Raw genomic sequence first — 13,352 nt, 5'->3', positions numbered from 1 at the left:
CTGCCTGAAAAAAAAAACAAATAAAACTCCAGAATGCTTCACTTCCCGAATTAATCCAGGACCATACCCTTCAGGGCTGTCCCAGGGAAAATATTTCTATAATATATGTAACTTTTGTTTGCACGCTTTAGGGCAGAGATTTAGCCTCATCTCTCAACTCATTTCCAGGTGGTTCAGCCAGAGACAAGATGTCATCAGCCAAGTCCAAAATTACAGTCTAACCCAGAAGCTGGGTCCCAGCAATCATGGCATCATAACAGACAACCTAGGCGAGAACTGAGGGAAGGACTACGACCACCCCCTTACAGGCCGCGCAGGGACGCTTTTGAAATGTCTACCGACGGGCATTCTGGACCTAACAATAGGGACCGTGCGGGCCATAGGGCTCGCTCTCATAATATTAGAACTCCAGCATTCACTGCCAAGGGTGCTTCTGTGCCAGCATACTGCCAGCCTATCACTACTGTGACTGCCTCAGCTTCAGTTACTGTTGCTGTACACCCTGCGGTGCACAGTCATAACTCACATGGAGGAGGCTTTCCATCTTACGAAGGATACCATGAAAGTGACCATGGGCCATTTGAGGACCCCCATGTGCCTTTTAATGTACGGTGTGAGAGACGAAACTCTAAAGTAGAAGTAATAGAACTGCAAGATGTTGAATGTGAAGAAAGGACAAATGGCAACAGCTCGGATTAAGGTACATTTTTGTCCTTCCCGGCCAATTGTGGGGGATAAAAAGGAAAAAAGACAAGAACTTCCTAAGGTACCTTTTTCCCCTAGCTTCTTTACCCTCTTGGGCAACAGTGACTGGGATTACCGATCCATAAATATAGGTGCATTTTGCTTTAGAAAATTAACCTTTGACATCTTCAGAGTTCTGTACAGGAATAAAATAGCACTATCCCAATTATTTTTCAAGTGGGGAAATTGAAGCAGAAAAATTTGATATGTCCATAGTGCAATCAGGAAGTGTGGTTACAGTAAATGCAGGAATACCTGAGCTAGGTTTGATCAAACTAGCTTGCTAAAATAGTCTTGTAACCACATGGTATAGACATCACTGTGAGCTAGCCATCCAAGTACAGCTCCATCCAGAATGCTGGTTATGTATTCAGGGGACTAGCCTGTGCAAGGTACACTGCTATTTTTTGTGAGCTGGTTAGCTGAAACTTCGCTTGGTTATGCCAACAAGCTCTGCAGTGAACCTGCCAATTGCAGCATGGATATACCTATTGTTTGACTTCTCCAAAGCCATGGAACAAGAGTCAGAACTTGAGTTTCCTGGCACCTCCTTTGAATAGAATGTAGTAATGAATATAAACTACTTAGCTAAATCCTCTGGTGCGTCAGTTTCCATGGTTCTCCCGCATAGTGCAAGGCAGGCCGAAGGAAATGTTTTTATGGAGATTGCATACATTCCTGCACAGTGCTGCTTTTAAGTGGGTTTGGTCCAAACTTTCTTGGCCTATTCTAGCCTTTGAGCTGTGATAGCCATCATTGAGTTGCTGTGTGGATTCTCCTTAGGTTTGTCAGAGAGAATTCCTCACACTATAGGATTTGACGCATAAAATGAAAATGAAGGGAAACTCTTTCCACCCCCACCCCAATGGCTTTGAGGTAATAAAATATATAAAAATTAGAGCTGATCAAAAAAGGCAGTGTATTTCAAAAATACTGAGAAAGAAATATTAATGTTTCATTCAAAAATTTCTGTGATCTTTTGTGGGTTTTCATGGCAGAAATATTTTTGGAGGAGGTCACTTTCTCGCTGTTACTTTTTCACACCTTTTCCAGGGGAATGGGAAGTGTGTGTATTCTCACAACACTCTCATGAGATGGAAATTAGTGGAATCCCAAGTAAGTGGATTCTGAGGCAAAGAGAAAGTCAGGCTTGCATTTTCCAAAAGTAGGCACTAATTTGGGTAACTCTAGTTGTGGGTATCCAATTTGAGATGCCTAAGACCTCGTTCTCCTGCAGCTTCCATTCACTTTAACTGGAATCAGGAACACAGAAATGGAAGCACTCAAAATTAGTGGACATTTTAAACATGACATCTTTGATGGAAATGGGAATAGAGTCCAGTTTTTCTAACTCTTGGTCCCATAGCATATCCACAAGAATCAACTCAAGCATTTTGGGTTGGTTTGGTTTATTTATTTTTCTTAAGCTTTAAGTGAACAGTTGTGTTTTCTCTCTTTTGTAAAGGGTAACAACTGAAGCAAAGAAGAGGCCAAAGATGGGGAAACCTCCTCTTTCCAGAACTGCTTGAAGAGGACTGCTTGAAGTTATGGAAAAGGACATGCTGCATCAGGATAACAGTTCACTGTTACTGTAACCTATTGTATTATTTTGTTAGATATTTCTATAAATATTTAAAAGGTGTATACATATGTAATATACAAAAGAACAATGTAAAGTAGTATAATCTGGAGTTAACTCTTGTTAATAGAGTGTTTGTGCTCTGTACTTATTGTACATTGATTTCTGTGTCACAACTAAGCTTAATCTAGTCCTAAATTTCAGCATATGTTGCTGCTGCTTAAATATTGTATAATTTACTTGTATAATTCTATGCAAATATTGCTTATGTAATAGGATTTTTTGTAAAGGTATGTGTTTAAATATTTTAAAATTTGCATTTCACAACCCTGTGGTAGTATGAAATGTTACTGTTAACTTTCAAACACGCTATGCGTGATAATTTTAAAAAAATAAGCAGATATGAAGAAAAGCACGTTTATCTTGGTGGTTTAAATAGGTTAGCTATGTGCAGGTTTAGTTTTGCTGTATGCATGTGTGTATGTATGTTCCCATTGTACTGTAGTGTATTTCTTTTTACTGTATGGTAACCCTTAATGGGCTCATTAACTCACTGAGGCTGCTGGCAAAGTCAGGATTTTCCTATTGCTAAGTGCTGGTGAAAAATGCATTGGCACTTAACAGCAGAATCTCCAGACTGCTATTGTCAAAGGGATGATTAAGACAGAAGAGAGGGCAGGAGTTCAGAACATATGGATTCTATTCCTAAATCTTCCACTGACTTACTGTGTGTGACTTTAGGCAAGTCACTTAACCTGCCTATGCCTCAGTTTCCACATCTGTACAATGGGTATAATAATACTTACCTACCTCCTAGGGATGTTGTGAGGCTTAATTACTGTTCAGAAAGTGATCTGATATCCTTTGTGAAAGGTGCCATGTAAGTGCAAAACATTATAAGTTCCCTTAACTGCAAAGGTGTTGGATATTGAAAGTTGCTAAAATCCAATTAGCATATGCCTTTGTATGTACTGATGCTATATTTTGATATTGATATTGCAAAACAGAATGGTATTGGAAACTTGAATAATCAGGTTTTTCATTGCAGCAATGGCACAGTTCAAATCAATCTGTCATCTGTCATTGTTTTTATTTACATGGCAGAAAGTAAGTTAATATAAAGTGACAAAAATTAGAATATTTTCTATTACTTTCTCCATCTAATTTCACTTATTTTACTGATTGTCTGCTTGATCTGGGACCATGATGATTGACACCCACGGGTGATCACTCTCTCCACTCCTCCTTCCTCCTCCCAGTAACTTATGGCATTACTACATTGAACTGGGAGTCCTTCATGAATCTATTTTAGCTACTTTCTGTCTTTTTTTTTTCTTTTTTTAAGTTAAAATTGAATTGCAGCAGGTGAAGGGCTTAAAAAAAAGGGCTAGAAGTGTTAGGCTCTAGTATGGACCCAAAGCCTATATAAGGTGAACATTAATTTAAATAATAGAACAAAAGGTTACACTACTTTCCCTCCCTAATTTTTCACTACCCTTCCCCAGGCTATTTTTCAGAGCAGATGGATAATATATTTTAAAACAAATAGTCAGGCTAGAAAAAAAACACATGCAAGATCTGTGTTTATAAATACAGTTGGCCACTCCAGGCCAGGCATTGTTTGATTAGAATGTATACTTCTCCAGTGGCTGGAAAGCTGTGACTTTTTCCTACAGGCTTTCCCAGCAGAGTGGAGAAGTATGACTATCATGTGCACGTGATCATGCCCTTTTTTTCTCACTTCAGAACACTTACTTTGACATAAGGCACTTGTTTACAGATATCCAATGTGAATACTAAAAGAACAGCTGATGAGCCTGGCATTGGCCCACTGGTACATAAGCTACTGTTTAGATGCACACTAAGGGTTAATCCCATAATTGCCTACTGGTCCAGCTCACTGTCTAACATGAAAACTCTTAATGACAAAAAGACAACAGGCCCCAATTTAGCACTAGCAGTGTAGTGACCTCTGATCATAAAAACTCTGCAACAAAACTGTATGCTACTAATTGGAAACTACCTTCAACTGCCAAGTGTACGTGTTACTGTGTCAGAGGTCACTATGGCTTCCCACTGATACTGCTTTGGTATCTATCAGTCAGTCACTCTCCTACCCCCCCCCCCCCATCTTTTTTTTAATAGATGGTCGGAGGGAGGGAGTAAGGAAGAGTTTTGATGTCTCATCTCTTCCCTCCTTCCCCTGCCCACCAATTGCATTCTGTGTGTTTGTGCGTGGGTGAGCTATCTGCTTTCTGCACAATGTAGACCTTTTCTCCTATAGTCACATTGGCAAAGGGAGAACTCAGTGGCTGGCAACTTTGTGTTTTATGGTTTTTAACTTTTTTTTAATCATTGGTGATATTTATATTTTTGTATCATAAGAATGTTTTCTTACAGTATTTGTCATGCCAGTTTATAACAAACAAAATGCAGGGATTTTATTTCACTATTACAGCTATGTTTTTACTTTTAATGGAATTTTTATTTGTATAGAGTGCTTACTAATGTTAAATAGGAAAGAGTATATAACATTTACATTAAGGACTCGTTGTAGGTTTTAGTGTAAGGAGTAAAAAGGAAAAAAATATTCAAACTGGGTCTCATTGCCTGCCTATTTTGGCAAGAGTGGGCTTATGTCATTTCAGTTACAAAGATAAAAGTATGCCATATAATTTATTTATATGAAAATTTATTTTTGTAGTGTACATAATAGTCATCAAGTCTTTTGACAGAAGTATATTTTTAAAGAGTTTATATGTAATGATGATACCATTATGTTTTGGAACATTGCTAAAACATGATTACAGTGCACACTTTTCATTTTAAACCCCATTGCAGAAAAAGAAAATGTTTAACAGTGTTGAGAAAGAGAGTGTGAATATTCATACAATTCTGAATTGTGTTTTAGTTACCATTTGTGATCTAGTGTGGTTCTCATTTTAAACCTGGAGTTAAAATTGTACAAACTCTCTAAATATTAATGTTCAAACACTGATAGAAATTCTAACATGAATAAAAAATATTATAACTTATTGATTACGTATTTGGTTGTTTGTAGAATGCTTTATTTACAAAAGCCATAGGCCCTGTAACAGAAAAGTATAATCATTCTTAAAAGTGTAACATTGGCAAACTTATGAGATACTGCAGTCAAAAGCTTTAGTATTCATGCATCATCTCTTATTTTTATTAGAATTGGGCCTGAGCCAAACATGAGGAACTGAATCCTGCTTCTGAATTTCAGATCTTTCTAATTGCTCAAATAAAACCCAAGATCTTGAATCTCCCAAACTTGGGGTTTGAAATTTGGATTCTCCAGGGTTCACAATTTTTGGATTCTGTTCAGATTTGGCCCCGTCTGCAGGCAAGTTCAAGCTATAAACTCCTATCCTAACAACAGATATCAGGTTTTGGGTTGGCCCCCTCTCTATTCCTATCCCCCTTTGTGTATATATAATCATTAGGCAAAACCAAACTAGCACCCTGTGCCACTTTGGATTATTAAATGCATATTTTTCAATCAGAACACAATTTTGCATAAACATTTAAAAATATGTTTCGGAGGTAGCCGTGTTAGTCTATTTTAGCCAAAACAACGAAGAGTCCAGTGGCACCTTAAAGGCTAACAATTTTATTATGGCATAAACTTATTGGAGTCAAATAATCCTTGACATCAGTTATTTCTGCAGTCTCAAAATTACATATTTGGCTAATGCATATTTGGTTGTTCCCTGGAGTACAGGAGTGACAGAGACGGCTGTTTTTGTCCACTCTGTGAAACAGTCAAGGTAGTTTGATTTATGAAACTTGACTTGACTTGCTGGCACCTGTGCCTGTATTGGTTTTGTGGCAGCTTTGCTGATGCCTGCCTTCCAGAATGCTGCTTCCCAAATCATCCCATTTGTTTTTTAGAAAGGGAGGAGTATTGTTATGCATTTAGGTAGGGAAGAGTATTGTTATGCTTTGAAGAAAATCTAGTATAGATGTTGACCAGGTCAGTATTCACTCATATCAGGAATCCTTGTGTGGTTTATAGCATACAAAGATCCTATTTATCGAAGTGCCACAGAGGCAATAATCCTTCAGTTCCACCCTGTATTTACCAGATGATTTCAATACATCTACCATTTGATTCTCTACTCCCATTAGTGGAAGACATGATCAGGCTGTTGGGTTTATTCACATTCAGCCTTTCAGTGCCAACTATCCATTTTCCTTTTTTTAATCCAAGGTGATATGTATAAATTGTCTGGAAGATGAACTGTAAATTATTAATGTGCTTACAATGTAAGGACCTGACTGCAAATCTGTACTCACATGTACTGTCACTGCTCTCATAAATAGTTCTGTACTAATCCATGAGACTAATTGCATCAGCAAGAAATATTTTTGTAAGAAAAAAGTTTGCATAGCTAGGTACTAAATAAATAACCAGAGCGAGGAGAAATTTTGTGCTCAAATAGTTTTAGTCTCTGAAAATAATGCAGATTTATGTTAACCAAAACTAGTCATGAATTCAGGTCAAATTTGGTAAATATTTTGGCCAATGTTTTGACTTTTCATGTCAAAAAAGACATTTTATTCCAGAATTTTCCCAAGTTGAATTTAATAAACATTTTAAAGTAATTTTTATAAAAGGAAAAAAATCATCTTGTGTTGAACAAAATAGTATGCTTCAACAAAAATAGAAATTATTTATTCCATTAAGAAAACAAAAATGTTCATGTCTTTGATCCAAAGAGAATTGTTTTCAATTTTTCACAAACCCAAAATATCAGTTATTTATGCAGCCCTAATTATGATCCATAATATATTCTTACAGGAAGTAAAATCATACATCCTGACAGATGCTAATGCTTACAAAGTTTTTCCAGTCTCAATGACTCCTAAGAATCATTCAGTCCATCAAACTGGAAAAATATTAACATGTTGACAGTTTCTTTCAATCAGAATGGATTTTACTTTTAAAAGTCCATTTTGCATAAAAATATAGTTATTTACTTTGTATTACTCTTTGGGTGCATCTAGATGGGCAATAATTAGGGCAAAAACTTTCCAGCTGTCTACACTGGCCGCTTGAATTTGTGCAAGAGCACTGACTTTGTAATGTACAAAATCAGTGCTTCTTGCGCAAATACTTTCATGCTCATTCTCAGGGATAAGCCCTCTTGCGCAAGAATACTTGCGCAAGAGGGCCAGTGTAGACAGGCACCTTAATTTTTTGCGCAATAAAGTCCGATGGCTAAAATGGCCATCAGAGCTTTCTTGCGCAAAAGCACATCTAAATTGGCACAGATGCTTTTGCGCAAAAGCACTTTTTGTGCAAAAGCATCCTTGCCAATCTAGATGCTCTTTTGAGGAAATACTTTTAACGGAAAAACTTTTCTGTTAAAAGTATTTCTGCAAAATCATGCCAGTCTAGATGCAGCCTTTGTGATTATATATCTTATAAATGGCACTTTTTTTTTTTTACTTTGCATCTTACTAAACTCAGGTGAAACTTTTTTAGATATTTGTCAGAAATTGGTCATATTTATTCAGGGCTTAAGTAAATACGTGGCTGAATTTTTGTTGGCCTAATGCATATATTTAACAGTTCCAGGAATGTTGCATGCTGCTAAACTGCTTCAGCATTGATGTATAACCTGGTGTTTCATTTTTGGTAATTTACCTTCCCAATGAGAATTTGAGACGCCAGTTGATTATATCTGAAAATCACCTTTGCCAAATTTTAATTTCTTTTAAAGATTGTTGCAGTCATAGTGGAACCCGTTACTGACTCAAGATGCATGCCAGGAAACTAGAATCCAGCAGACATGGCTTAAAAATACTTTCCTATTCTAAGTTCACAATTGGTTTTACTAATAAAATTTGAATGTGTGTATGTACTCTGTTTCTTTGCTGAAGAGATATAATCATATCTGGACAGGTCAAAATGCAGTCAACCTATGGGGGCATAGCACAAGTTAAGGAAGTTTGCCTCTTGCACTTTGCTTCTGTCAACTGTTGAATTCAAATCTACATAATCTACAGTAATTGGATCTCAAATCATTTGCCTACCACCCCCTAGCTTCATCGTTGGAAACACAAATACAGAGAAAGCACTGGCATTTTTACCTTTCTTCCAGTTAAAGCTGCTCTGCTCAGATTTAGCTAATGCATCCTAAAAACCCTTGGGCCTCTTTACATATTAGCACATCCACTACTGTCTGCACTGGTGCAGCTCCAGTTGTCTGTGAGACAGTGAAAGGTTCCTCAGAAAGTCTAGTGTAGACAGCACATGCTAATTCAGAACCATTTTTAAGAAGGCTCTTGCTAGAAAGACAACATTGCCTCATTCAGGCTGTTGGGTCAGTGGTGATACTGGCCCTGATCGACTAACGTATTTAGGCATCTAATTCCTAAAATTAAGGTAAGAGCAAAATAAGATGAAAATGTAGTACACATCACCTCCTAGTGCTCACTTCAGCAGCTTGTCTCTTGTGAGGAAATAATTTCCCAGAATTCCATATTACCTATTTCCCATGTTTTAGCACTCAGCAAGGGAACACGTTTCCCAGGATATTTTTCAACTAAACCTCCACAACCCTATTTAAAGCAGCTTTTAAACCAGGCCAAAAGAAGGAATCTTCACAAGCAGCTGGTGAGTAGATTCGCTTTCCAGGAAACCAAAATATTTTAATTGTTTTAAAGCACAGGTGAAAAGAAGAGGTTTTTAATTCACGGAATTGTTCCAATGACCCATCCTGGCATTTTTCACTCAAACTTAGGGTTTTGGAAGCACCAAACCGGGGAAGAAAAAATTATCTGGGTAGCTCTCTAAGGGTGCGTCTACACTGCACCATAGCTTGAAATAAGAGATGCAATTTGAACTGCACAAATTGTGTAGCTTATTTCGAGTCAGTTTCAAAATAAGCTATTGTGAAACTTTTGTGCTGTCTACACAGCACTTATTTCAAAATAAAACACTATTCCAAAATGTCCCATACTCCTCATGGAATGAGGTTTACAGGGACGTCAGAATAGCGAGCCCATTATATTTTGAAATAATGGGTGCACTCAAAAGACATGGAATAGCTATTTTGGGATACCTCTGGTATCCTGAAATATCTCCGCAATGTAAACCTAGCCTGAGAAGAGAAAAACAGGAAAGTAAGAATTTACTACTCAACATGCTCAAAGGAATAGAAGAATTCAGGTTGTTGCATTATCTATTTTCAACCAAGGCATATGTTAGCACTGGAAATGTCTTCTTCCCCTTGTGTCATGAGTACATGTTCTTTCTCTTTGTACAGAGGAAGTGAAAAATTCTGGGGTGGGTTGGGAGTTAGGGTGAATGAGCTTGGGATCACAACTCTAGCTCTCCACCTTAGGAGGGTCAATCCCCTCACTGACATTTCTACAGCAATTTTTGTTTACTGAATACATCAATTCATTTTTCATAGGTCACCAAATATGTCAGATGACAAATGACCTTCAGTCACCACCAAGTTAGTCTGGCTTCAATCCAATAATCTAGAGGTGAAATTATCCCGTTATCCTTAGCTAGTTACCTAGCTCCTAGAACTTTCGTAATCATAAGTACATAATTTACCTCTATAAACCAAACAGTTTATGCCACCATGTAATGTGAAACATAGATTGCTTATTAGTTAAGATTGCACTACTTACTGTTGTAACAGTTAGCCAATATGAGTAAGGGACTCACAATCTGTTCCTAAATAACAAATGAATGGGATATAAAAATCTAGTCAGGTTTGCCTTTCATGGTGAAAACAACAATGAATTATGTCTGTTTCCTACTAGTATATGTCATATTAATAGAGCAGTTACATGTTAATTTATAATATTTGTTTCTGTGAGTTTGAGAACCACCTATAAAATTATAGAAAATGCTAATTTAACACAATAAACCACAAATATTTTATATTTAAATAACCAGATAAACATAACACAAGTACCTTGTCATATGCTTGGAAGTGTTGTATCTATATTTATTTATAAGGGTAGGAACTGAGGTAGCAACATTTTTTATTTTGAATAAGTATTATGTAACTTTCTGATCAGGCAAACAGCAAAATTATCTTGTTCTGGTTAGCCTTTGTTAACCTCTGAAAGCCAAAGTGAAAACTGAAAAATTCTGATAGTATAGAAACTGAGTGAACAAGCCAAAATTATCCCTGATATAACCCTAATAAAGTCAGTGCAGTTACAGCTGGGATTAATCCAGACGTTTTACTGAATGAAGAGGTTGTGCTTGAGCCCTATTAAAAATTAGACCATTTATAGTTTCAGGAATCAGAAACAACTTAAGAATAATGGTTTTGCCTTTTCTTTAAAAGTAAGTAACTTTAACATTGTCATTTTATTTTTTTCAAACTGTGTCTCCATATTATAGGCAAGCACTTCAAAGTAACTTGGATGGAAATGTGTGTAGAGAAGTGCGAGGATATATTTTTCTTACCAAAAACAAAACCGCATTTGTCTGAAAATATTAATCTATTTTAGGAAACAAATTCCAAATGAGTTTTAGCACATGGAGTTAAGTTAGCATCTGTATGTTCTCTAATCTAAGAAGTTTTAATGCTCCAGAGTAACTATTACGGTCCATTGAATCAGCAGTCCATGAACTAAGAAGGATTTACACATGAGTCACTTATGGCTCCTTAGGAACTATTAAGGATTTTTTTTTTTAAATCTCTGTTGAAATGAGCAGACGAGGAGTATCATGTAGAGTTTTGTTATATGTAATGGGACCTGAATTTTAAGGCTCTCATTCTGTGAGGGTATGTCTACACAGTATCATCATTTCGGAATAACTGACATTATTCCAAAATAACAAAGAGCGTGTCTACACTGCAAGCCATTATTTTGAAAGAATGGTGATCTGGAGGATTTCTTACTCTGACTCCTGTAACCCTCATTTTACAAGGAGTAAGAGAAGTCGAAGGAAGACTGCTCTTCCTTCGACTTCCTGCTGTGTAGACAGCACCAAAAGCTGAATTAAGCTATTTTGACTTCTGCTATGCAATTGATATAGCAGAAGTTGCGTAGCTTAATTCGACTTTTTCCCTGCTGTGTAGATGCACCTTGAGGAGTTTAAGCAAATACCTCATTTTAAGCAAGTGAGTACTCCTATTAACTTAAGTAGGGCTGCTCATATGAGTAAAGTTATTCATGTGTGGGCTTCAGCCCATTGAATATAAATAATTGCATCCAGCTAAAGATTTAATTTTTTTCTCAGTAGTCTTATTTCTTAGTCTGCAAACCAAATACACCGTGACATGTCTCTAATGCAGTCAGGTGCCATTGAGGGGCTTTCTATTTCCATTGATCTGTAAGACAAAACTGCAAAAAAGAAAACCAATATGCAGAAATTTCTGTTACTGAGAAGTTACCATGCCTCCTTCAGGTGGGGTATTCAAGCAAACCATTCTTGTATCCAAAAGGGAATTTTCATTCTATGCCAACAATTCATTAATAATTCGTTCAATATTTTCTCAATATTGTTTAATAATATATCATTTCACCGTGTGTGTATAAAATCAGAATTTTCTGCACTGCATCTTCAGCATTAATCTGTTTCCATTTCTTTGATCTCTTCTAAAGCCCACAAGTCAAACAAAATGTACTTTAAACTTAGATAGTGCCTCCTTATTTTTTGCAGGGAGCAAGCCCTCTGCCTAAGGATCTCTCCTTTTCTGCACATAAGTGGACTCTCAGCTGCCTCTTCAACATTGTTCTTCCCACATCTTTTCACCAGCCACTGTGGAGACCTCTCCATATGGTCTGGGCTCTGTGAAAGTTTGGAGGACTGAGAGAAAGTGTACCTGAGAGAGGATCAGGGTGGATGTACAGTATCCCCACCATTAGCTCTAAAGAGATGACTCAAAAAGTGATCATTTAGATGTAAAATTTATGGTGACTCTGGTCCTTCAGGAGATATCTATGGCACCTAGTTCCAATGCTGCGATACTGTCAAGGACCCAATACCAGGACTATTGTAGAAGAGCAAGGCTTGCACCTCCCTGGAAGTGCCAGGTCTAGGGGGTGTGCAGGTATGTGGAGATCATTACAAATATTTCTTCTCTTCAAGAAACCTCCCAGAAGGATTCTATGGGAGAGGATAATCTGAGCCTGTACACTTTATTACATTTTATGAAAATGCTCACAAATTCTCCCACCATGATGGGAGTCCCTGAATGTATTTCCCATACAGTTGTGTGGTTCCAGTTTTGCATGAGTTATATTGCAGGCATATAATAATAATATAATTTATGTTACAGGCATAAACAACCTTAGTTTCACCACATGAATTTAACATAAAGTGTTCTCTCCCATTAAGTAAAAGTCGTGAATTTAGATGTCCAGGACAGGAAATTATTTAGGCCCCAAGCCTACAAACACTTCCACATATACTTAACTTTACATCAGTGAGTGGGACTAATCCCAGTAGCAGAGTTAATCATATGTGTGTTTGCATAATTGGCCCTTTTAGTGTTATAAGCATTGATTAAAAATTAATAAAGAAAAATTTAAGAAATTAATAAGAAAGTGTGACAGGGCAGGTTAAAGGGCTAGTTTAGAGAGAGAGAGGCAGCTCTAAAAAGAAACAGGGGGGCAGGAGGCTGGACTTGGTGGCCTCCTGGGGTCTCTTCCAGCCCTAGGATTCTGTGAAATTACCCTGGTTAATTAGGAGAGGGTAGAGGCTCCTATACTCAGCTTCAGAGGTCCCAGGTTCAAATCCGCCTGGTGGTGGTTACACTTGGTCCTGCCGTGACGTCAGAGGCCTGGACTCAATGACCTCCTGAGGTCCCTTCCAGTTCTAGTGTTCTGTGATTCTGTGAGGAGAGGGTTACTTGAGGGCATCCAGGAGCAGCTGACCTGAGCCTATCAATGGTAGAATGGAAGCAATTGGGATGGGGCTGCTATAAATCAATTAAGGGTCAGCTGATCTGACTTCAGGCAGCAATGTGGCCTTTTAAAAAGTGTTCCCTGCTAGGAAATGAGGTTGGAGAGTAGAAGA

At 37.4% G+C, this 13,352-nt stretch overlaps 1 protein-coding gene across 4 annotated transcripts in view; it reads left to right on the top strand.

The window, feature by feature from the left end:
- The window catches only part of PTCH1 (patched 1), a 90,353-nt gene extending 84,995 nt beyond the window's left edge, over positions 1-5,358 (top strand). For all 4 annotated transcript variants that reach the window (XM_075931823.1, XM_075931822.1, XM_075931821.1 and 1 more), the window contains 2 exons: positions 169-700; positions 2,210-5,358. In XM_075931823.1, coding sequence (XP_075787938.1) covers positions 169-699 — 531 coding nt within the window. In that variant the 3' untranslated portion in view covers position 700; positions 2,210-5,358. The remainder of the gene's footprint in view (positions 1-168; positions 701-2,209) is intronic.
- Positions 5,359-13,352: the final 7,994 nt, after the last annotated feature.

Source organism: Pelodiscus sinensis, chromosome 6 (assembly GCF_049634645.1).
Source record: "Pelodiscus sinensis isolate JC-2024 chromosome 6, ASM4963464v1, whole genome shotgun sequence".
NCBI lineage: Eukaryota > Metazoa > Chordata > Testudines > Trionychidae > Pelodiscus > Pelodiscus sinensis.
The sequence above is the reverse complement of the archived record's forward strand: the minus strand, read 5'-3'. Positions and strand labels throughout refer to the sequence as shown.